Here is a 26,790-nt window from a genome sequence, read left to right as displayed (position 1 = left end):
ACGCCCACAGTGACCCAATTGTGATAGATCCCACCAGGGATGACAAATGTCAGTATCCTTTGCATCAGCAGCTTCCGCTTTTGAACAACCCTATTCGTTGAAGGCCTCAGAAGACAAGTCAACGCCAGCCCGGGACTTGTTATCTTCAAGCTCGATTAACATTGGGACCTAAGTCCTCAAAGCTCAGAATCCCTGATCTTATAAGATCCTGCACCTTATTCTTCAACTGAAAGCAGCTTTCCACATCATGACAGGAGCACCCGAATGATACACACAATGCTGATCAGGCCTATACCACCACCGAGGGTTGACGGGTATAGCCGGCGGGTCTCTGGGAGTAATCAAGTTCCGCTCTATCAAAGAGGGATGCAGTTCTGCGTATGACATAGGGATCGGATCAAAAGTGATCTTCTTCCTCTCATTACTCGTACTGACTTGATTACCATTGTGAGGCTGGTAAGCCTGCTGTTGAGGACGATGTTGTTGATGCTGATATTGCTGAGTTGGCCTTCTCTACTGTTGTTGAGTTGCTGGAATAGTCACAGCGGCAGCCTGACGATACTGTCCTCTGTTCACACTCCTCCGACGGTGCACAACATTTGTTTCACCCTCTCCCCTTCTGGGTGCCCCAGAGGATGGCTTCTTAGAACTTGAAGAACTTGAAGAGCCAGGATCTTGTATCTTTCCTGCTTTAATGAGACTCTCAGTCCTCTCCCCACAGACAACAACATCAGAAAAGCTACTGAACGGGCAACTTCCCATACGGTCCATGAACACACCCTGCAAGGTCCCGATGAACATATCAGTCAGCTCTCTTTCCAACATCGGAGGTTGTACTCTTGCGGCTAGCTCACGCCATCTCTGGGCGTACTCTTTGAAGCTCTCACTAGTCTTCTGACACAAGCTCTGCAGTTGAGTTCGGCTCGGAGCCATATCCATGTTGTGCTTGTATTGCCTCAGAAAGGCTTCACCCAGATCTTTCCAGCTTCTAACTGATTCTTTCTTCAGATCCATGTACCAGTCCAAGGACGCTCTAGACAAACTGTCTTGGAAAAAGTACATCCACATCTTCTCATCGTCAGTGTACGCAGAGATCTTTCTGTAGTAAGCCTGCACATGGGTGCGAGGACAGGAAGTGCCATTGTATTTGTCAAAGGACGGCGCTTTGAATTTGTAAGGGATCTTCAATCCATCAACCAAACCCATATCAGTTACATCGAAGCCCAAAGAGTTCTGACACTCCATGGCACGAATTTTCTCAGCAAGGGCATCCACTTTTCTATCCCTCTCTTCAACTCTTGCAACCTCGTCATCATCACTGAGGAGAGTGAACATGTCCTCTTGTCTGTCAACAATCGGAGCAGGATGACGAACAGGAGCCCGGGTAGCTCTGGCATTGACAGTCTCTGCAGCAAGAGGTTGTCCGTTGATTCTAATTCCCCTTAATTCATCACCCACGGCATAGTTGTTAATAGGGATGTTAGCAGCAACTTGATCATTAACAGGGACCCCCTCTGGTGAAGCACGACTGGGCGGCAGAATCACAGCTTCCTGTCTCTGGGCTAAGGCTCGCAGCTCCTCTTGCCCTTGCACAACACCCTGCATCATGTTCATGAACTGGGCCATGCTTGCCCTCATCTCAGCCAACTCAGCCTGAACTTGATCCATATTTCTCTGTTGATTCAGTCTGGTTGAGCAGCAGTGTGGACGACGACCAGCAATCCTGTCTCGGTCAAGAACCAAAGTGAGAAGTCTCTCCCAAACATGTATGTAATGCAAGGATGATATGTGCATGATATGCGTATAATGCGGATGCTATTTTATCATGAATGATCCTGAGAAAGGATATGCGTATGCGAGTTAACTTTTTTCTGTTTTTTTCATGCATTATTTTTTTTGAAAATAAACATGCTATGATGCAGATGATGCAATTATGACTGGTTGGCCGTGCATTACAAGGCACAGGATCAGAGCTTCGGCCTGAATTCGGAACCACAAAGTCATCTGAAACCCAAAGTCATCTGAACCCCTACTTCCGAACCAAGTCAACATCCGAGTAAGTACCCGCAAATTCAGCCCAGGGATCCGAAATAAACGGAACCCTCTGATCAATACCAGGGTCAAACCTCCGGCGTCCAGAAATAAAGATCCAAAAATCCGGCTTAAGGTCACCAACACAGCATCACTGGCAGAAACCTGTACTTGCAAGAATCAAACCCTCCCCTCACAGGTGAATTCTAACAAGGTCATCCTAAGGCGGACAATGGTCTCGACAATCGGGCAAGATACTCAACGGGTTTGCCCTTTCGGGTGTGCCGTTGTAGCTCTCTTAAGATCGTCTAAATCAAAGATCCCGGAAAGCACGGTCACCGAAGTCAATAGCCCAAAAGAGATAATCCGACCTAAGCGGAATAACTCCACCCGGAAGGACTCTCTCAAATGAACCTCGTCCGGCTGTGGTGACACGTCTCCTCATCATGTCGTACAACATGTGAAGAAACATGAGACCACGCTAATCCTAGGTGTATGCTCAGGCCTGGGTATTGGGCCTCACTCAGAACACCCACCCCTATCAGAGGAACCACCTGTACAGAATCCATCATGATGACAGTATGATGCGTGCAAACATTTATGCAAATATATACATAACATAATAATCATAAATGCAATAAATAGAGCAACACAAGCAACCTAAACCCTATCTTAGAGAGCGCTAGGAGAGACTCTCTTAGGGAAGATGGACTAGCAAGAGGTCAACTTCACTTTGTCCCCAGCAGAGTCGCCAGCTGTCGCATTACGCGAAAAACCGGCGGGAAAACAAAACAACAGAGCCGCCACCGTGCGTTATTTATCCCAAAAGAGGGAAAGGAAACGCTCGAAGTAAACCTGGAAAAGACATGGTCTCGCGACCAGAGAGAGATGGGATCGGGAGTCGGTTATGCGAAGGGAAGGTATTAGCACCCCTACGCATCTGTCGTACTCGACGGGATCTACGCTCAAAAGAAAGGATAAGGTTGCTAAACACTGCTCAAACATCAAACACTGGCTGAAAGGAGACACAGGAAAACAAGAGAAACTAACTCGGCAGGATATCGCATCCTGGGCCTACGTAGTCTGTCAGGCACAGACATCAGAGTCAACGTAGTTCGGGACAGGGGGAAACGTGCTCGCTAGGATGTCGCATCCTATGCATACGTATCTTCTCTGACTGGAGAAGAATCAAAGCACTCGTAGCTCGGCTAACGCACGCCAAACAAAACCACACAGGAAACCGACTGCCAATCGCTGGACTTATGTCAGACTCCACACAAACAGGCAAACATGGAGATCGAATGCCAATCGCTGGACTTACATCATACTCCGAACCAACAAACACACACACAGGAAACCGACTGCCAATCACTGGACTTATGTCAGACTCCGACAAGCAAACAAGACACAGGAAACCAACTGCCAATCGCTGGACTTACGTCAGACTTTAACACACACAAAGGGGTGGAAAAAGAAAAAGGGCGCCCGGAGAGATCAGCTCATCTCCTGCCTACGTACCTCATCTGGTATGAGGATCAGGGCGACGTAGTTCCCCTACGCAGGGAAAGAACTTCTAACCTAACCAGAGACTGGGAAATGACCAACTAGAAGGGAGACTAACTCGAGCCTAATAGTTATCATGTAAATTCACCATGGTCCTAGGTTGAAGTTTCTATCTAACTTGCACAGGGAGCAAGCTATCCTAAACAGCACAGGCAAAGCAATCATACACACTTAGCACACACTATATACAAACAAAGTGGGCTCACACAAGGTTAGGCTATGAAACACAAGCCAACTGGAATCGGGTGTAGTTAGCTCTTAACCCTAACATTGAGAGTTAGGGTGAAGCAGATGAAATGGGAAGTGAAGATAAGACTTCACAGCTCTTATCCCTGGCCTGGGAGAGCTTCAGACAAATGAAAGTGTGGGAGTTCAGAAAGTTGGAACTCTTCTCCACATATGACTGACACAACATGGATCTTGGGTTAATATCCACAATGCATCAACACAAGGTGTGTGAGCAGAGTGGATGATACACTGAATAGCAGGAGATGGACTACACATCTCTTCTATCTGCCAATTGCCTCATGGAGGTCTTTTCCTGCTTGGCATGAAAGTAAACACACACAAGCATTGCCTCTTAAGGAGGGCTTCAGACAGGTGCCTGCCCAAGTAACAGGACAGGTCTTCCAGACTACATGAAGTCAGAGAAATTATACCTCAATGCTTAAGCAACCAAGCAAAAGCAAAAGCAAGTTCAAAATAACTTAAGCAACTTATGTACCTGAAAAAAATCTAACTCAATCAGTATACAAGTCAAAAAAGTCAAACAGACAACCAATAGTCAACAGTCAACAGACATAGTCAAACAAGCAAGGCAACAATGTGCAAGGCACAAGCTCAAACTCAAATGAGCTAAAATCCACCTACAAAACAACTCAAGATTAGTCAACATTAACCAATTAGTCAACTCAAGCAAGTGAATCAATCCAACCATAGCCATGTGCTTCTTAACCTGAAAACAAAGCTCAAACATGAGAGGCAAACCACTAGGGCAAGGCCTAGGGTCAAAGAGGGAGAAAAAATTCAAAACAGAACATGAATTTCAACATGAATCAACCTCAATCAATTAAGAACACAATCCAAAAGGTCTCATGTCATTAGCATGCACCAAATTCATTTCACAAACCAATCATGGCAAGGTATGCAAGTTGAAAGCACATTGAGACAACAGAATGAACAAATGCACATTAATTCAAAAATGATTCAATTAATCTCAAGAAAAATGATGGCTAAACAGAACACACAACATGATCAACACCCAAAAAATTAGGGCAATTGGACATGATTAGGCATGGTAATCAAATTCATCAAGGCAAGGCATTCAAAACAAGCTCAAATAGGATACCAAATGCTACACCAACTTAGCACAAGCCTAAAATAGAAATGACAAATGATAAAGACCTCCAACCAAAGCCATAACAAACTTCAATATGTCTAGAAAGAGTATGCAAAGTTTCACATTCATATGATAAAGCACAAGCATTTCACAAATGATTGAAGTTCAAGACACTCCAAAAGCGCACAAATGACCATCCAGCAAGAAAAATCTCAAACAAATCAGAAATGAATCCAACAATTCCACAAAAATTCATAATCAAACATAACATGCATAGTAAGCGTCATACAAAAAATCAAATCATTTGGAATTTATTTGGCAAGGCAAAGAAATTAATCAAATTGAGCAAGCAAAGGTGTGACACACATTGTCACACCTACATTCACATGATCATAACTCAGCAACCACAAATGATAAAAATGCAAACTCAACACCAAAATGTCCAGCCAAGAGTCTAGTTTAAGCATGCAAAATTTCATAGGCATTGGATTAAATCTCATCATTTCACAAAGCATATGGCAAGCAAAGTACAAAATATGACACATGCACACAAACCCTAGGCCAAATTAATTTTCATCCGAGCACAATTTCTGGAAAAATCATCAAAAAATACTAGACACAATAAGGAGAACAGTGAAAAAATCCACACATTTTTTGGATCAATATTTATTTAGTTATGATTTTTTGAAGTGAAAGAAAAAAATAAAAAAACATGATGAAGCATAGTATGAATGGATGAAAAAAAAATGAAATAAAATGTAAACGGCATATTGGAACTTGTCCTCAGCCAGAATCGAAGGGTGGCAAAGTTTGAAATAAGGCGCTAGTTAGTGAAACGCGCCGTTTCACTTAACTTATGTGGCACACTCAAGCGCTCATGGCCAATCAAATTGCCACGCTGGACCAATACATGTTCAGTTACGCACAAACACATGCAGAGTATGGAAAACACGCTGGGAAAGATCTAGACACGTTCTGGAAATGGTTTGCTATCATCTTCATCAACATTCATCACGTTCATACGCTTTCAAGAACAAAAGTTACCAGAAACCAAAAATGAGCATATCATCGTGTTCATCTCTCATCACTCATCACTAATCCGTGCATGATTTAACCTAATTCTCATTAACATGAACAGATCGAGGCAAACAATTTTCACATGTCAATCTTTAAATCCTCATAACTAAGTCATTTCTACATGGAAATTCATGGAACAAAGCTCATTTTACTCAGCATTAAAAGATCTACAACTAACACATAACAATTTCAAGAATTAAGACATGCGATTTCTGACCTTGATGAATATGCAGAAGTGAAACAGCTCGATTCAGGCCTTGCTAAGCACAAACAGATACTCCAAAGCTCTTGTATGATTGAATGGATGAAGGTTTGATGCTTACTCGAGCTTGATTCCAACAGAATTCTCAACTGCCATGGATGAGTGTCAAGTTCCAACTAGCTTCAAATCTGCACGAAATCCTCTAGATCTTGCTTCAACAATGCTCCATAATCCTTCCAGATGATGATTTGATCAATGGATGATGAATTGGTTTGAAGAAAATTGAAAAAAGTTTGAGAGAGAAAATTTGGAGAAATTGTAGATCTGAAAATGTGATGTTGTTAATGCTGAATTCTGTTATGCTTAGCTATATATATGAGCTCCTAATCATGTTGTTAATCACAATTAAGCAAATGGAAAATGGATTAATGAAATTGAGAGTGTAATGTAAAATTGGATAATGCACCTCTATGCATGGAAAACAATGGAACAGTGCACGTGTGATAGCTTGAACTCACTCAAAATTCTGTTTGGAAGCCAAATGCAATGCTAGAATGTGAAAACAATGCATTATTTTCAAATTTGAACTTTCCCTCCAAAATTCAAATGAAAAACCAAATGTTTATGTGATGGAAATGCATGGCATATGATGCATGATTTGGATAGTAGAGATCAAGAGAAAAATGTTGCAAAAAGAGCCATCTCATTTGGACATTTGGTGTGAAAGTTATGCATGCTTGAAGTTCAAATTCACTTGGCCATGATTGATCCATATCTCTTCAACCATACATGAGAAATTCATGATCTTGGACTTTTTAGAAATTGGAGAGAAAGATCTTCAACTTTCATGTAGGACAAAAATTCATTTGAAGCTTCTTTGATGTTGGAAAGTTGAGTTGAAGTTAGTCCAAAACTTGCCATTTTTGGAAACTTTAAATTACAAGTCACTTGCTATTTTGGGAAAGTTTTGATCTGACCTCAAATTCTTCAATGTTGATGTTTGAAATGTCAAATGAGACTTGTATGGACATGAATGAGGCATCTCTAACCATCTCCCACCTTCAAATCCATGATTGAACTGACAGTTGACTTTTGTTGACTTTCTAGGGTTTCAGATGAATTGATCATTGACTGATGAGCTTTGAACATCCAATGCTTGACCAAATCACTTCAAAATGATCCTGGGGTCACATGAACTCATTGAACCAACCCTAGGGCTTTGCTTCCATGGAAAATGCTCTTGCTTGCTTGCACAACTGAATCTTCTGACCAGTCTGACTGATGAATTGATGCACTATGCAAATGAGCAATGCAATGTTAATGACCTAAAATGAAAATGTATGTACAAAATGGGAGGTGCAAATTTGAGGTGCTACAGTTGGCTTTAAGAATATCTGAGGATTTTTGCCACCAAAGAGAATTTGGATTAATGTGTAATCTCCAATCTTGTTTAGCAAGCATATCATCATTAAAAGCTTGGAGGGTTATAAAACCTAAATCACCTTCCTTCTTTGATTTACAAAGGTGATTCCAATTAATCTAATGGACTTTGTTGTCTACCCACCAAAACCTAGAGGCCATGATTTCCATTTTCTTGCATAAGCTCTTTGGTAAAAATAAGGATCTCATCACATATGTAGGGATAACATGTGCTACAACCTTAATAAGAGTGGCCCACACTGCATATGATAGGGTGTTAGGCTTCCATAGGTTCAATTTATTTATGGCTCCGTCTAACAGGAAGTTGAAGCTTATGGTTTTAGAATGACCAATAAAATTAGGGAGACCCGAGTAGGTTTCAGTTTTGTTGACAATAGGTATACCCACCATCTTTGTAAAATATCCTTGTAGTGATGAGTAATGTTTATGCTAAACATCATCTAGGAATTATGTAAATTAGTCATATGGCCAGAGTTATCCTGATATATGTTGATGATATCTAAAAGAGTCTTAGATTCTTGCTCTTCTGCCTTACAGAAGATAAGGATGTCATCTACAAAAATACAAATGGGTTATATTAGGTGCCATTTTAGTTATAGATATAACTATGACTTTTTTATTCTTGAGCATTTCTGATAAGATTAGAAAGTACATTTGTACATAATATAAAGAGATAAGGGGACATAGGGCCTCCATGTCTAATTCCTCTGGTAGGGAGAATACTGTCAGTTGGGACATAATTCATTATAAGATTAGTAGTATTAGTAGGAAAGCCAATGTTGATCAGGGTTTGTTTAATAAAGTTCTAGTCTAGCATGTCATTAGCTTTATCTATAACCATCTTGATACCTACATAACCTTTCTTGTTTCTAGTAGTACTATTCAAATGGTTAAAAACCTCATAAGCAACCATAGTATTATAAGTGGTAAGTCTCTTATGAACAAAGGAACTTTGATTCTCACTAACATAGTAGGGAGGATATGCTTAATCTTGTTAGCTATAGATTTTGTAATGATCCTCATAATAACATTACAATGCACTATGGGTCTGAGGTCATTGGGCTTGGTGGGGTTTTTGGTTTTAGGGATGAGACTAATGAAGGTGTTGTTAAATATTTTTAGGTCCTCCTGATTATTAAGAATATTAAGAATAAAGGTAGAAATATCTTCTCTGACAATGTCCCAGTAAGATTGATAAACAAAGAAAGAATCCCATATGGATCATTGGCATCATTACTTTTCAAGTTTTTCATGCCAAGGAAACCCTCTTCTTAGTTTAAAGGAGCCTTGAGTTGATCATCCATATCTTCTATAAGTTTATTGTTCTAGGTATTAAAGCACTCAAAGGAATGGGTTAAGTTCTCATCTTTGAATTTCTCTCTATAGTACTTCATTATAGTATCATGAATTTCATCTTCTCTGTAAATGATATCACCATTGGGTTTAATAATAGATTTTATCATGTTCTGGCTTCTCATTTGGTTGGCTTTTTGATGAAAAAACTTAGTGTTTCTATCTCCATCTCTAAGGCTATGAATAATAACCCTTTGAGCCCACCATATTTCTTTATGATGGATAACTTTATCTATCTTATATTGGATCTCACTGATTTGTTTGATGTTCTTATTTTGATGATTGGAATCCTGTAGGATTTTAACAGTTATGTTAAGATTATTAATCTCCCTAGTAGGATTGGAAAACTTGGTCTTACCCCAATCCCACAAAGCATATAGGGTGTAGTGGAGCTTGTTCATAGAACCCTCATTAGAGTTTCCATTCCAGATTTGACTGATCATGTCTTTAATATTAGGAATTTCCATCCATAGTTTTTCAAATCTTTTAGGCTTATCGTTAGGATTCCTTTTGACTTGCTGATATAGATCAGAATTAAAATCTAAAATAATGGGATGATGATTAGATTTGGATCTAGGGAGGTGGGTGTTGTAATAGTATGGGAACAAATTCATCCAAACCTTTGTAGCCATAAATTTATCAAGCCTGGACGATATAAACTTGTTTCCTTGTTGGTTGTTGCACCAAGTCTCCATATGACCTACATAACCTAGATCAAGCAATTGATAATAAATGGAAGTGGTATTAATAATGTGATTTAGATTATGGTCAAGAGGATTTCCCCCAATTTTCTCACTATCACAAGGAATAATATTAAGATCTCCAAAAATGAGCCAACTAGGATGATTATTTCTTTGTGTCAAGTTATTAATCAAATTACAAGTCAGATTTTTTTGTTACTTTTAGGGTAACCATGGATCCCAATACCTTTCCAGAGAATATTATTCATGCTATAATTACTAGACATAATATATAAATCAATCATATTATTATTAGAATAGATAATGAAAAGGTTTACATCATTGATCCATAATAAAGTAAGACAACCAACCTTACCTAGACCATTATTACGACAACTGGCACTATGAAATTGGTTAAAAGGCCAATATTCATTAAACAATTGAATATCTTATCATACTTACACTTCTTAGTTTCAGATAAAAACAAGATATTATGAGACTAAGATCTTATCATATGCTTGAGAGCTTTGGTGGTTTGCGGGTTTCCTAACCCTATGTAATTCCAGGAAAGTAGTTTCATCCTTCATTATCTACCTTGTCCATAAGGCTATCCATTTTCAATGTGGGTGAGCTTGGTAAATCATTAGGGTTGCCTTATATTTCAAGGATTCTTCTTTTATTGTTATGAATGAGGGGTTCCATAGCCTCACCTTCAAGGGATACACACTTACTACGACCCAACATTACTCATAGAACACTCTGCTCCAAGTAACCCTAACAACGCTACTCTAATCGCCTACTTAAAACCTAGCAGTGCCGATTGAAGTGTCCTTCCTTGATCCCATTCTAGAATGATCCCATAAACATATCTTGGCTTGAAGGGTCTATCTTGATTGTGGCTTCGTTTAAACGGGCGAGATAGTCCCTCCGCGACTTCAACGGACCCTAGCTGATGTTGAACCGACGGGTAGTGGACATCTTCTAGTGCCAACTGACGACAAACTGATCACTAGATTTCTCACTAATCCTTGATAGTTGTTAATAGAGGTCACGGGGAGGCCCATGTACCATCAAAGGGAGGCCTCCCTAAAATTAAATGATAATAACTTACACTTTATACATTCTGGTGCTCTTTTGATCTCCATTTGGGTGTTGATAGAAGCAATGTGTTTGTAGAGGTCATTGAGTTCATCAAACTTTGCCAAGGATGGAGGTTTAAAAACTTCAAGAACAATACCCCTCATATATCTTCCTATAGAGGCTAGAGATGTAGTAGTTCCGTCTCTTTCAGGGGATTGACCTCCTGTTGGTGTTGTCTGATGTTTTGGATGTCATCCTCCAACGTCTGGTTGTGGCGTCATAATAATTCCATGGCAGTTCACATCTCTTCTATGACCTCGTAATCGCTTGTACCACTAGTACCTTCATGATTAGGGGAATGGGCTATTTTGTTCACCATGTCTGGTAATGGTTAGAAGTGGGAGTTTATGGTACAACAGGGAAGGCTATGGGCTACCTTAACCTCAAGATCATGTTCAAAGAACTAGACCATGCAAAGGAAATAAAGGTTAAGTACTTAGTCATTGACATCCCCTCTTCATATAATATGATTATTGGGCGATCCGCCTTTAACTGGCTGGGAGTCGCTTAATCTACCATGTATTTATGCATGAAATACTCGCTCCTTAATGTGTGAGTGGGATTCGTTCGAGGAGATAAGGAAATCGCCAGGAAATATTATGCATAAAGCCTCAAATTAAAGAGAGCACACTCTCCCGACGTAAGGGCCAAAAATTCCAACTATGGGATTACTCCATCAAAAGAAGATGACGAGGACAAGGAAGCTTCTCACCCATCCCCGCCATACGACAGAGTCTAAGAGCAATTCTTGATAAGTAAAATAAAATAAGGTAAAGAAACTACATGGTGAGGTTGGATGGGAAGCTTCCTTGATCTTTCCAGCTTCTTCGAACAGCGTTATCCAATGGTTGGACTTTCTCGTCCTAATGCCTAAAAGGTGTGTCCCCTTCAACTCGAGGCTTTATGCGTAACACTTCTTGGAGATTTTATGATCTACTCAAACCACTCCCACTCGCCCATTAGGGAGCGGGTATGTCGTGGATAAATACAAGGTAGATAAAATGAATCCCAACCAGTTAAATGTTGGTTTCCCAATAATCATATTATATGAAAAGGGGCGTCAATGACTAAGTACTTAAACTTTATTTCCTTGGCGTGATCTTGTTCTCTAAACGTGATCCTGAGGGTTACATATTCTTTCACCTACATTTGTTCTACCAAGAATCCCACTAGTGATCCCTGGAAGGGTTTCAGGTCCTCGGGGTTCAAGGTGCAATCTCTCAAAGGCGTCCCGGTACAATATATTGGTAGAGCTTCACTGATTGAATATGACTCTTTTGATCTCCCATTCTTCGCATTTGATAGCGATGACCACGGGATCATCGTTGTGAGGATAGACATCGGATGTGTCTTCTTCTGAGAAGACAACCACAACTTATGGTACATTCTAGCTTATGATCTTAGGGATATTTTCGACACTCATGACTTTGCGGGTTTACCTTTTGCGGGCGAATCTTGTGTCATACCCTAATATCCCACATACCATTGGCATCCTTGCACATAGACAAGGTCACCTCTTGGTCACTCTCCCTCTCATATTTGGGTTTTGATTTTGTAGGGATCATCAAGCACCTATTTGTTAATATTTTTACCTTTGTTTTTATATGTTCATTGCTTATCTAACCACTAATCAAAATAGCAAAAATATGTTTTGTTTTTATTGTGCAAGGTAGGGCTTTTCACCAAGAGTATCAAGCATGATTCCTCAGCTAGGTTTTCTTTGATTCCTCAGCAAAGTGTGGCCAACCATTGATTCTCAAGGGGGATATCTTTCAATGCATGTCTCAAAGGCTTTAAAGCACCTTTCAATCTCATTTTGATCAAGAGTATCTCAAAGTCTTGTGGCTTATTTATGAAGAAAATTAAAAGGTTCATGTGTTCATTTCCATGCCTTCTTCAATAAGTAACTTCAAACTTTGAGCAAATTAATCAAGATACATTGAAGGACACCTTATTTTGAGTTCATATTATCACCCATGTGCTTTGAAATGCAAGAAAATTCCAAGTACATAAGTTTATTCCAAGTGGTTAGACCAAAAAGTCAACATTTGAAGTCAAGGTTCAAAGGATCACAAATCCTTCAATTCTCAACATTTTTGAATGATTATTTTCTAAAATGATTCTTATCAACATCCTATAAAACTTATCTTTGCATTATAAGAGCCAATTATGCTTGGAGAATCATCAAAAGTTTGGAGACATTATAGGTCATTTGTGGACTTAGTGAAATTTCACATATTTTCAAGTGACTTTTTCTCAAATTTTCAAGATTCATAACTTATTCAAATTTCAACATTTGAGGCTGATTATTTTTGCATAATGTCATTTGTGATTCCCTCTACAAGTTTTCTTCAAGGGTCAAAGTCAAAAAATTCTTGGAAGACCATGCAATTTTTTGAGACATTATAGGTCATTTTCAGCCATTGGACACTTGAATTTTTCTAAGTTACATAACCAGTTTTTCATGCCAACATCAACATGCCATAACTTTGTGCTCAAGCATATAAATGAAACATTTCTTGGAACATTGTAATCTTTGTTATGATGTCAACACATTGCAAAAAAAATGGGATCACAAAGCCTCCTGAGTAGAATGCCCCATTGAGTTGAACATGGTGACTTGGAATTGAAGAAATCACCATTGCCCGAAATTTGAACTTCACTAATATCAAATCCAAGCCAAATTATCATGTGTTTTGGACCTAAACATGTTTAACCAAGTCTCCAGAAGTTAATTGGCCTTTGAAACACATCATTTGGCTGAGTTTTGATGAGTTGCATGTCACATTTTTGTCACATTCGGATCAAATTCGTTTTGCACGAATTCGACATCATTACACACGTATTTGGATCCAAACACATTCCCTATAAATAGAGGAAGCTATTGCATTCATTTCGAGTTTTTGAGGGCCAAGAAATCCCTGTTGCAACTTAAAATTTTCCAGAAAAATTCAACTATCAAATTTTGAATTCCAGCTCATTTCAATCCAATTTCTTGATTCCATTAGCATCTTCGGCATCCTCTAGAGCTTTTACAATAATTCCCAAGCTCTGATACCTTCTGAAGTGCTCTAACCAGATCGAGCTTCATCAACTTCTGATCACCATTTGGACAAGGTAGTTCTGAGCACCATTTGAACTCAAACAAGTTACCACAATGTATTCTTTCACTCTCTGATGTTTTCCCCTAACTTATCTGGTGTTGATTGATTGTGTTCATCATTTAATTTTATTTTTCGTGGATTGCTTGCTTTTGAAACTTCTCTGAAATTCTCTGTGCTCGATTTAGATAAATGAATTTGGAGCATAAGGTTGAATTCAGGATGAGAAGATGATTACAATGATGATGGTCTCGTGTTATGAATTCACCAAACGATGAAACTCCGGTGAGAGGCCACCAAAGAAGATGACCAGAGTTTTCTAGGTCGCCTGAGTTTGGCCAGACACTTTGGACAAACGAAATGTTTTAATTAGTTCGTTTTGAATTGGATCCCGTGTGTTATTTGTATTGCATTCCATCGTGCGCCCTAAACTGAGGAGTGTTGGATCTGCCACGTCAATTAATGAGGCGTGATCCAAGGCTACATGTTTTTTTGATTTTTAATTTTTAATTTTTTTAATTTCTTTTTCTTTTAAAATTCATAGTAATTTCATTTTTCATCCAAAAAATCCCAAAATAATTTCTAAAATTCTCTTTTATTTTTCTTCATCTGATTTTTATTTTTTCACATTGTATTTCACTGATTTTTCTATTTTTTGTGAATTTTATCTTTTCTCCTTTGTTTTAATTGGTTTAAAAATAATTTCTGCATTTTTAAATTCTGAAAAATTTATTACATGCTTCTTATTTTATTTCCAACCTTTCATAATTTTCTGGGCCATTTATTTGGTGTTTTGAAGGACTTTATGGATTTTTCAATTTATTTCTATTTTGAAATTCATTTAAAAGTACTTTTGGTGCCTTTTTATTTCATTTAATTACATTTTATATTTGTGTGACCTTTGTGAACTTCTGTTGGCCTTGGATCATGATAGTTTAGATCATGAGTCTCATCAAACTCAATGGATCTTGGGTGTTTATGGGGTGAAAACCCTAATCCACCAAAATGGATGATTGATTTTGATGATGACTTGATCAAACCTTTGGTCCAATTTGGGCGTGACTTCTCTTGTCCTCTTCTTCTTCATCTCTTTCTTTCTCCCTTTGATCAATTAAATAAGCTTGTATCTATCTTGATCATGATGTGTGGATTGGTGCTTGATGAACTTTCATCATTTTAAATCTACCTCCTAATTGATCATGGATCATTTAAGGTACTTTGGTTTGATGCATAAGTTTGTCCTAAGTGTCATGAAGCATGGATTGAAGTAATGGACCATCCTTCTAGCCTTTGTGCTTGATCATTTATTTTTTTATTTTTGTGTGGCATGACTTCAGGAGAATGATTTACATATCATTTCTCTAGCATGTATTAACACTAATATTATTATTGACCGGCCTAAGATAGTTGTGACTTCTACATAAGTCCAATTATGATTACTTTGTTGGTGTAAGCCCTAGAGGCCAATACTTTTGGTACTTGTATCGAATTATTTATTAATAATAAAAGGCTTTTTCTTTATTATGTTTGTCTAATAAAGTCCCTAGAATAGATAGTCCGTTTAATGTATCAAGTGTGACTTAATCATGAGATCACATTAAACATAAGGACACTATTCTTAAAGTATCCATAGTCGAGCTTTATTGTGAAGTGGGATAACATTAAAGCATTAAGACTATTATGTATATAGACTGATGACCACATCTCATGGATCATGGATAAGGAGTTATCAAGTCTTAAACATAGGTATGGATATTAAGAGTAATATTTATACTGGATTGACCCGCTATGAGAATACTATATAGAATGTTATGCAAAGTGTCATAAGTTATTCTCATGGTGATAATGGTGTATACCACCCTTCGACCTGAAACCACTATGGACCCTAGATGTAGAGTCGAGTGCCTTATTGTTGATCAAACATTGTCCGTAACTGGATGACCATAAAGACAGTTGATGGGTACTCCACGAAGCATGCTAAGGGACATGAGTGACCTAGATGGAATTTGCCCATCCTACGTAACAGGATAAATGTCTATGGGCCCAATATTAAACTGGACAAGGATGACACGGTCTATGCCTTGTGTTCAATATAGACATAAGGGCAAAAGGGTAATTATACACATAAATATTATCATAGAAGGATTTGTCAGATCACATGACATTTTTGTGTCTTGGGTAGCAGTGATGTGTTGCTAGATACCGCTCACTGTTTATTATGTTAAATACTGATTTAATATAATTGCCAATGCCGCGAAAACCTACAGGGTCACACACAAAGGACGGATTGATGAGAGATAGAGTAACTAAGGAACACCGTAAGGTATGGTGCACTTAAGTGAATTGTAGAACATCGTAAGGTACGATGTACTTAAGTAGAATACGAAATATGGTAAGGTACCACGCGCTTAAGTGATTTTGGCATATTATAAAATATGGGCCACATACACTTAAGTGGGCCTTTTAGCTTGTAGCCCACATAAGTGGTTCTATAAATAAAACCCTTGTACATAAGCATTCAGTGCAGTTGCAATTTCGTTTTCTCTCTCTCTCTCTCTCTCTCTCTCTCTCTCTCTCTCACTCACTCACTCACTCAAAGCCTTCATTCGTAGCAGCTAGCACTGAGATTGAAGGAATCCGTTCGTGTGGACTGAGTAGAGGCGTTGTCATCGTTCAACGTTTGTGATCGCTCCGTAGATCTGCATCAAAGGTTTCAATCATCACAAGAGGTAACGATTCTATCACTGCTAAAGCCCATTCGTAAGGATCACTAAAGGAGAAAAATTTAAATTCCGCTGCGTTTTGGATCACTATTCTCCTTCATACTTAACATAACACTAAATTTTCCCCGAAAACAAAGGCATTTTTATAAATGAGATTGTAAGTCTCCTACTCCTTATGGTATTGTATGAAAATATTCTTCCCTTTTCATTACTGAGAGCTAGTGGCATACTTATTGATTTTATCCAAGTTGGAGCTCTTCTCATATTGATGTGTGGGTTCATGTTTTCATGCTTGAGGATGAATAGTTGAGTGTTCTCCAAAGAATGACCAAGCCACCTTTCATTGTTGATTACTAAAATCATTTATTAACAGTTTATTATATTAACTTTTACTTCCATGTCATTTACTTTATGCATTTTATTTTATTCCATTTACTTTATACTTTATGTTTAACATCCCATATCATATTATTTGTAATTATGTTACATGTTCTTTGTCCATTTGGATTTTTCTTTCATTCCTTGTAAAAACATTAATAAATAAAATCCCCCAAAAAATTTGATTCTCTTGGTTTATGGACTTAAGGTTACTATCCTTAGCATTGATATGGAGTTATGGACTTAGAGCTAGGACTTGGACCTTGGCTTTGGGAGGTTGTGATTTGAGACCTTGGGATTCATATGATTCTTTTGACTTGGACTTCTCTGTGAAGACTTGGTTTGATTATTTTTGTTTCATATGATACATGGATTATTATTTTCTTATCTGGCTTGCTTGAGGTTTAATCTAAAGGTGGGAATTCTTGCTTGACTTATGTCATAAAGCTTTCTATCTCTTGGTTAGATCTTTTCTCTCTAGCTTTTACTTTATGCTCTCTCTTTTTCAAAAAGTTCTTATTATTCTAACTTGGACCATTTTCTTAACAAACCTTGACTTTTGTCAAGTGATTTTCAAAATCTTTTTCCCAGTAAATGCTAATCCATTTTAAGCATATTCAGACCAATTTCAAAAGACTAAAAAATACATAACTCATTTAAATCATTTTGTGCCCTTTATGCAGTTTTTCTTTTAAAACTTTTCTCAAAGTTTAGACATGAGTCATTTCATAATTGAGATATAATTCTCTTATCCCTATAGTATTTATGACAATTCTTTTTCATATGTGAGAGCTAGTGGCATAATTGTTGATCCTTATCTAAGTTGGAGCCCTTCTCATGATGATGCACAATTCTCATACTTGTGGGTGACTGGTTGAGTATTCTCCTTAAAATCACAAAATCTCTTTCCATTAAAGCATCTTCGGATTTTGTTCGTACTTTTTATCTTTTCCTTTGGAAACAATAAAAGCGCGATGACCACTCTTACTTTATGAGTTAAGTTAATAAATAGCTTAATCTTAAAACTTTTACCGCTACAGAAAAATGGTGACTCTGTTGGGGACTAGTCCCTAGTGAGTTAAGCCCATCTTTGTTTACATGTGTATATTATGTTTGCTGTTGTTTGTTATTGATTGTTCTGCTTGGTTCTTGGTGATCTCTGTGTCGTGAGATAAGTCCTATTCCCGGACTTGGATGCTCATATGATAGGAGGATGGTATACTCTTGTTTGGCTTACGTGGAGTTAGTCCTTAATAAGCTGACTTGAGATCCCCCGCTCAGTGGAGGCCCCTTTGGGATTATTGATGTCACACGAGTAGTCATAGTTGGCCTTAATTTTTCCGACCTGGGAGCCCGTGAAGCTGAGGACCTTAGAACCCTTAACCCATCTTGGCCTTTTAGGAAGTAGTGCGGTGGCTATTCAGGTGTAGACTTGAATTAGTTGTTATGCGATACTACACTCAGACGAGTTTCTCTTATGAGTATTATTGGTTGACGACTAGTCGTTTAAGCCTCTAATATCCAAAAGATGGAATTATGACTCTAGGAACTTTTTAGAACCTTGTTCTACCTGTGATTATACCCTTAGTACATACATTATGGGTTGGTTCTTACCCTTGGCTTCATGCTCGTGACTTCGGACCTTTGAATCTTGTTTGTTTAATTTGTGTGATCTTATTTGTGGTTGTTGCATCATGTACTCATTGCATTCATAAGAATCTTTCTCAGTTTTCAAGGAACTTAGAGACTCTTTTTGCAAATATCGTAGATATTTTGACCATGGATATCGAAAGAAGGAATACTCAGAAATACAGTTTCAAATGTCCTAATCTCGAGGAATTAAGAAAGCTAGCATCTTTTGTGGATGATCCTAAGGATTTCAAAGACCATTTTAGAAGACTTTTTTATGTTCTATCTACTGATGTTGAAGATGGTCTTCTTTGTACTCTGGTTCAGTTCTATGATCCCGTCTATTGGTGCTTCACTTTTCCTGATTATAAGTTGTTACCTACCATGGATGAGTATGCTTATCTTTTGGGTAATCCAGTTTCTGATAGGGTTCCTTTTTGTGGTTTAGAAGGGATTATGGAGTCTCAAGTTATTGCTGAAGCTATTCACCTGAAGAAATATGACATATGTAGCGGTGTATTCGTCACTTTATGATTTATTGATTAAACCAAAAGCAAAGCATACAATGAATCGAGTCGCCACCGCACTTTTATTTATCCAAAGGAATGGCTAAAAAGCGAACAAAAGCCTAAGAAGTTTTACACATAGAAAACTAATGAAAAGATCAGAGAATCTGGGTAAGGGGTAAATTACGCAATGGGAAGGTGTTAGGCACCCAAAACGTCCTAGGTACTCCTAGGGAGCCCTTTTCACACTTGTTGTACGAAATGTTAATTGTTTATGAAATATTTATTGTGCAAACATGAATGGGAGGATGAGAAAAGAATATACACGTTATTATTTTTGTGTTTGAACGGATGAACCCGTTGCCTACGTACCTTTCCATGGAAGGTAAGGATCAAAACACCGTAGTTCGGCTAAAAAATTTCCAAAATAAGTGAATTGATTTTAAAACAAAAGCCCTAAGGTCTTTCGTTATCCACGGGAGAAAACTCAACCTTATACAAACAACAGGTCCACCATGTGAGAATAGCTTCGACGTACTAGAGGGGTTAACCCTGTTTTCAGTACGGAAGTCTTACGGTTCGATCACTAAGGACAAAAGGTGAGATTAACATCAACCAACTAGGATAAATCAAACCTATGGCTAATGTATGAAAACTTATCGAGGAAGTGGACTTGAGCCATAAAAACAATTGAATGAGTTGGGTTAACCAATTAGATTTATTCACAAAAGATGGTCAAAGTGTGATTAGAACTCAATTCGAAGGAAGTATTATGAAAAATGGAGTTTGAAAAGTCAAAGGCTTAAGGCCTAGGTTTCTAGTTTGGAAAGAAGTGAAAATGTTTGCACAATAGTCTTTCAGATTTTGGGTTAACATGCAAATGGAGGTTTAAGAAACAAAAAGGTGGGAGGGTGAGAGAGTGTAAAACTTCTTAGATGTTCACCTCTTGAAATCATATGGAAGATGATTCAAGTGATTCCTTTGGAATAGGCACCAATGCACAATAACAAATAAGCAAAACAAATGGATACCGGATGCCAATTACTGGACTTACACCAATCTCACTGAAGCACAAATAATGGATATCGGATGCCAATTACTGGACTTATACCAATCTCCTAAAACAAAACAATGATACTAGATGTCAATCACTGGACTTATACTAGTCTCACAAAGGAAGGAAAGAAAACAAGATACCGGATGCCAATCACTGGACTTATACCAATCTCCTACCATATCACGGGAAACAAATGCCAATAACTGGACTTATAATTGACTCCTCAATGGTCATAGGAAACAACTGCCAATAAATGGACTTACAGTTGACTCCTCCAAACAAGATGATCACACAGAGATGAACAATGATTATGCAATTATGTACAATTAATGATGATAAATGCACAAAGGCACACATAAACAGATATGCACAGATGAATCAAGCAATCAGACAAACAAGTCAATTAGCACACACTATACACAAGCATTTAGGCTCAAGCAAGGTTAGACTTTACAGTCAACTGGAATGGGGTAAGTTGTGCTCTTAACCTTAACATTGAGAGTTAAGGTGAAGCAGATGAAATGGAGATGAGGGGTGTGCCTCATAGCTCTGATCCCTGGTCAAGGAGAGCTTTAAACAATAGAAAGTGTGGGAGTTCAGAAAGTAGGAACTCTTCTCCTCAAGTGATGACTCTATAGATCTTGGGTTAATATTCACAATGCATCAACATGTAATGTGAGCAAAGGAATGACACACTGAATAGCAGGAGATGGATTACACATCTCTTTTATCTGCCAATTGCCTTATCAAAGGACTTTTCCTGCTTAGCACAAAAATAAACATACAAGAACATGGCCTCTTAAGGAGGGCTTCAGACAGGTGCCTGCCCAAGTAACAGGACAGGTCTTCCAGACTACATGAAGAAGAGAGGTTATACCTAAGTGGTTAAGCAACCAAGCAAAAGCAAGTTCAAAGTGAACTTAAGCAACTAAGTACCTGTGGAAACATCAAACAAATCAGTATACAACTCAGACAATCAAACAACAGTCAATATCAACAGTCAAACCCAATAAGCAAAGGCATAAGCCACAAGTCAAACTCAAATGAGTTAACAACCCTACAAAACACACAATGTTAGTAGTCAAAGGTAAACATCAAATGCTCAAATGATGGGGCATCAACAACTATGGAACTTGGATGTGCAACCTGAAATCAAAGCTTCAAACATGAGAGGCAAACCACTAGGTCAAAGCCTAGGGTCAAAGATGGAGAAAAAATTAAAACAGAAGCTGAAAATTAACATGAATCAACTTCAATCAATTAAGAACACAATCCAAAAGGTCTCACATCATTAGCATTCACCAAATTCATTTCATGAACCAAAGAAGGCAAGGTATGCAAGTTGAAAGCACATTGTGACATCAGAATGAACAAATGCACATTAATTCAAAAATGATTCCAATAATCTCAAGAAAATTCATGAGTAAACAGAACATACAACATGATCAACACACAAACAATTAGGGCAATTGGACCATAATAGGCATGGTAATCAAATTGTAGAAGGCAAGGCAAGCACAACAAGCTCAAATATGACACCAAATGACACATCAACTTAGCACAAGCCTAAAACAGAAATGAAACATGGTAAAAACCTCAAACCAAAGCCAAAACAATCTTTAACATGTCTAGAAACAATGTGCAAAATTTCACATCCATTGGATAAACCACAAGCATTTCATGATCAAATGAAAACCAAGACTATTCAAAAGCTCACACATGGAAATCCAGAAAGAAAAATCTCAATCAAATCATAAATCAATCCAAAAATTCCAAGAAAATTCATGCTCATTCACAACATCCATATCAAGCATCACACAAAAAATCAGAGCATTTGGAGATCATTTAGCATGGAAAACAAATTAATCAAATTGAGCAAGCAAAGGTGTGACACACATTGTCTCACCTACATTCACAAGATCATAAATCAGCAACCACAAATGGTAAAAATGCAAACTCAACACCAAAATGTCCAGCCAAGAGTGTAGTTTCATCATGTCGAATTTCAAAAGCATTGGGTTAAAACTCAGCATTTCACAAATGGAGAAGCAAGGCAAGGTCAAGATAGCATATGTGTTAACAAACCCTAGGGCAAAATGAAAACCAGCCAAGCACAATTTATGGAAAAATAACCAAAAAAAAGTAGACACAAAATGCAACATCATGCAAAAAACCACATAATTTTTGGATCATTATTTAATTTGATATGAATTTTGGAAGTGAAAGAAAAAATAAAAAAAAGCATAAGAAGCAAGCATGGAACAAATGGAGGGAAAAGAAAAAATCAGCATGGCATTTGAATTATTCCCTTCGCTGGGAATCGAACCGAGATGCAATTCGAAAGATGAAACGCGCGCCAGGCCAGAACGATACCGTTTTTCCTGGAAATCCATTCTTTCGCTAAGCGAACAGAAACCTTCGCTAAGCGAGCAATCATCTCCTCCAGTCCTTCGCTAAGCGAACAGATCCTTCGCTAAGCGAGCATTCATCTTCTCCGCGAAAAAAGACGACGAACAGTAGCAACTCACGAGCATCAAGAACAAAATTCTCAGAAATGGAAATTAAGCATATCATCGTGTACATCCCTCAGCATACATCAAGAATCCATAACCAATTCATCAAGAAACACTCAAACATGCATGAATCGAAGCAAATAAGAATCATCATCCAAACTTTAAACAAGCATATCTCACTCAATTTTGCACGAAAATCAGTGGTTCAAAGCTCAGAATACTCAGCATCCTAAGATCCACAACAATGACATAACAAATTTGAGAAATAAGGAAATCGATTTTGTGACCTCTTGAAGACCAGATTTGGAATTATGCTGATTCAAGCCTTGCAGTGCTCCAAACCTCTTCTATGATGCTTGTATGAATGATTGGAAGTGAGATTGAAGTTCAATTGTGCACGAATCCTCCAAAATTTCAAATCACCATTGATGAGTTCAAGCTTCAAGATGCTCCAATTTTGCACGAATTGCTATGGATCTATGTTCAATCTTGCTCAATGATGCTTCAGAAAGATGAATTGATCAAGATAAATGCAATTTGTTTGAAGAAATTGAAAGAAAATTTTGAGAGAAAAGTGTGAAAAATTTGAGTGTTTTGATCTAGATCTGAAAATTGTGATTGTTGTTAGTGAAAAACAGTTAGGGTTTGGGTTATATACCTCCTACTAATCACTCTCCTAATCATGTTTAGGCAATGGTAATTGGAATTAGTAAAAATGGAGTGCAAATGCAAAATTGGGATTTCACCCAATGCATGAAAATGCATGGTGAATAGTGCACGAAAATTCACTTAATTTCACTTAAAATTCTGTTTTGGAGCTATTGGCAATGATAGAATGTTCAAATAATTGACCAAATTTAAACTTTAATTTTTCCCTCCAAAAATCAAGTGAAATGGCAAATGATCATGTGATGATAATTGATGAAATGCAATGCAAGATTTGGAATCTAGAGGTCAAAATGAGAATTTAGCAAAAAGAACCACTTGAATTGGAGCTTTGGTTGAGAAGTTATGCACATTTGAATCTTCAAGTACACTTGGCCATGTTTTGATCATATCTCCTTAACCACACATGAGAAATGGATGATCTTGGACTTTTTGGAAATGGGAGAGAAAGATCTACAACTTTAATGTTCAACAAAATTTCATTTGAAGCTTTTTTGATGATGTAATTTGAAGTTGAAGTTAGGTTAAAACCTTTCCATTTTTGGCATGTTCAAATTATAAGTCACTTTCTATTTTTGGAAAGTTTTGAACTGACTTTATTTTCTTCAATGTTGATGTTTGAAATGTCAAATGAGACTTGTTTGAACATGAATGAGGTATTTCTAATCACTTCCCACCTCCAAATCCAACAGTTGACTTGGCAGTTGACTTTCTAAGCCTTTAGATGACCTGGCAAAGTTCTGATGAAATTCAAGCCTCTACCACTTGGGACTTTGATTCAAAATGATATCATAGCTCATATGAACTCTTGATAATGATCATGGGGTCCAAATTCTCAAGAATGGCCACCATCTATTGCTCAATGAATGCCTTTGACTGCTTTGACTGTTGATTGCTTCATCTGTAAGGCAAAGGTTAGATGACATATTTTTGTACTTTTGGTTAGTGATAGAAAGAAAAGAAATGATATACAAATGTAAAACATGCTTGGTGATCAAAAATCACTCTCAAAAGATAACCCACCCCACAGGGAAAGAGCAAGGTTGACAATGATCCCTGAGGCCATGATATGATATGATATGATGCCATGAGGGATCTTAGGGACAAAATTGGGGTCTTACAGATGCCCCTATTTAAGGTCATTCTAGCCGGAGAAGGGAAGTTTAAAAATCTTCATCTCGACGCGGTAGAATGGGCTTAAATAACAGTAATGAGACAAATTTTGGTCCCTAAGAGACCTCATGATGCAGATGTATGCATGCAAACGACACAACCAACTCTGTGGGGAATATGGGTCCACAAAGGAGACAAGACGATCCTCCGGAGTAATACACTCACCAGGAATAGAGACTCTAACAAGATTCTCATGGGGATAAGAAAAAAGAGAAAAGAATGCGTGAGCAGGCCACGACTCTGAATTAGGGAAAACTGGGATTAGGCACTGCGTGAACAAGACACGACTGGACCGGAGACTTCACTGGGGGAAGAAAAAGATTCCAAAGGAAAACACATCCATTGGAAAGACACAAGCTGACTCAAACTATCCACAAAGGATACATCGGATGAAAATCCGGACTCGGACTGGGGAAAAGATTCACAAAGAACCTCTCTGCCGGGGAAAAATGCATATATTGGGGAAAACGCCAATACAGCAAAAGGGTAAGAATCACCACAAGAAACTCCACTGGAGAAAGTCTAACAAAAAGACTCTCCTGGGGAAGCAACAAGGAAATGAGGTGTTACCGGTATAAGGGTAACAAATTCAGGAAGAATGAATATCTAAGACCGGTATAAGGGTGAGAGATATCAATCGACCAAACATCTGAGAAAGACCTGAAAAAGGTACACAACTCAGGGAATTCTGACTCCACAGGGGACCAAGGTCATAATAGGGAGCAGACAGGAAGGAACACCAAGGATACCGGGTTGTAGGTATGTAACAGGTGACCGACCAAAGCGTGAATTGGTGTGTGTTCCAAAACACTCATCATCCTGAAGAAAGCTAGAAAAGCAGTCTTGTTTATAGGATGGATATTTGATTCTGTAAAGAATGCAAATCTTACTCAATTGGGGAAACAAACAAAGGATTCAACCAAAGAGTGCATGAGATATATTATCTATAGCCGTCAAAACGTAGATAATAACCTCGAAAGGAAGATTATCCCTAACCGGGTTGTAGGTTGTTTATAGGATAAAATCCGAAATCGTGAATTGGTTTGTGTTCCAAAACACTCATCATCCTGAAGAAAGCTAGAAAAGCAGACTTGTTTATAGGATGGATATTCGATTCCACAAGGAATACGAATCTTACTCTGCGGAGAAAACAATCAAAAGATTGACCCAAGAGTGTATGAGATATAATATCCATTACCGTCAGAACGTGGATAGTATATTCGAGAGGAAGATTATCCTTAACCGGGTTGTAGGTTGTTTATAGGATAAAATCCGAAATCGTGAATTGGTTTGTGTTCCAAAACACTCATCACCCTGAAGAAAGCTAGAAAAGCAGTCTTGTTTATAGGATGGATATTCGATTCCACAAGGAATACGAACCTTACTCGACTGGGGAAACACGAAAGGCTTCGACCGAAGAGTGCATGAGATATATTATTCATTACCGTCAGAACGTGAATAATAACCTCGAGAGGAAGATTATCCCTAACCGGGTTGTAGGTTGTTTATAGGATAAAATCCGAAAAGAAAGGCATCAGGATACCAAACTAGGTATAAAGATGACCGATCAAAGGGAGCAACAGACATTACCAACAAGAGGGTAAATGAAAGAAGACTCGCCGGGGATACATTGATGAAAATCAATGATCCGGGGAACACAATCACTGACAAAAGGTGAAAGGGCCCACTGGGGATAAAATTGCTAGCGTACGGCAATTATCCACAAAAGACTTGTTGGGGATATAAGTGCTTATTCAAGCAACTTATCCAAACGAAGGAAAATCAACATCGAATACTAGATGAAGATAACCACAAAGAGGGGATTACATCTACCAAAAACTGGGTAGAAAACCACAGAAGAGTAACTGTCATCGGTTGGGATGAACAACAAAGTTAACTCTGCTAGGGGAGAAAACAGGGTTTAAACTACCGGTTAGTAGGTAGAAAACCGCACAGGTAGGACTTACGACTGCTGGTTTGTAGGCAGAAAGCCAAAGATTCCACTGAGGATAAGATGAATGAGCGCCGGTTTGTAAGCCACTATTCATTTACACCACAGGGAAGCACGAGAGACAATTGAAAAAGGCCAATTTAGGATCGAACCAAAAAGGCGGACTGAATCAAAACTCGTCCTAATGAGGATATAACTCAATAGGGAAAACCCGTCCCAATGTGTGTGTTGGGAGGGAACGGAAACAACCGTCATCCACGAGGATATA

At 38.2% G+C, this 26,790-nt stretch overlaps 1 protein-coding gene across 1 annotated transcript; it reads right to left on the bottom strand.

Moving 5' to 3' along the window:
- Window positions 1-8,977: 8,977 nt before the first annotated feature.
- On the bottom strand, window positions 8,978-9,637 carry LOC127095593 (uncharacterized). The gene has a single exon (XM_051034264.1). The coding sequence runs from the start codon at window positions 9,635-9,637 to the stop codon at window positions 8,978-8,980; it is 660 nt and encodes a 219-aa protein (XP_050890221.1).
- Between the last annotated feature and the right edge of the window lie 17,153 nt (window positions 9,638-26,790).

The sequence above is a fragment of the Lathyrus oleraceus genome, chromosome 6 (genome assembly GCF_024323335.1).
Source record: "Lathyrus oleraceus cultivar Zhongwan6 chromosome 6, CAAS_Psat_ZW6_1.0, whole genome shotgun sequence".
Lineage (NCBI taxonomy): Eukaryota > Viridiplantae > Streptophyta > Magnoliopsida > Fabales > Fabaceae > Lathyrus > Lathyrus oleraceus.
This window is presented reverse-complemented; position numbering and strand designations above follow the sequence as displayed.

Coding starts and splice junctions, on each gene's coding strand:
- LOC127095593 (XM_051034264.1), bottom strand. CDS start 9,637: ATGGCTACAAAGGTTTGGATGAATTTGTTCCCATACTATTACAACACC.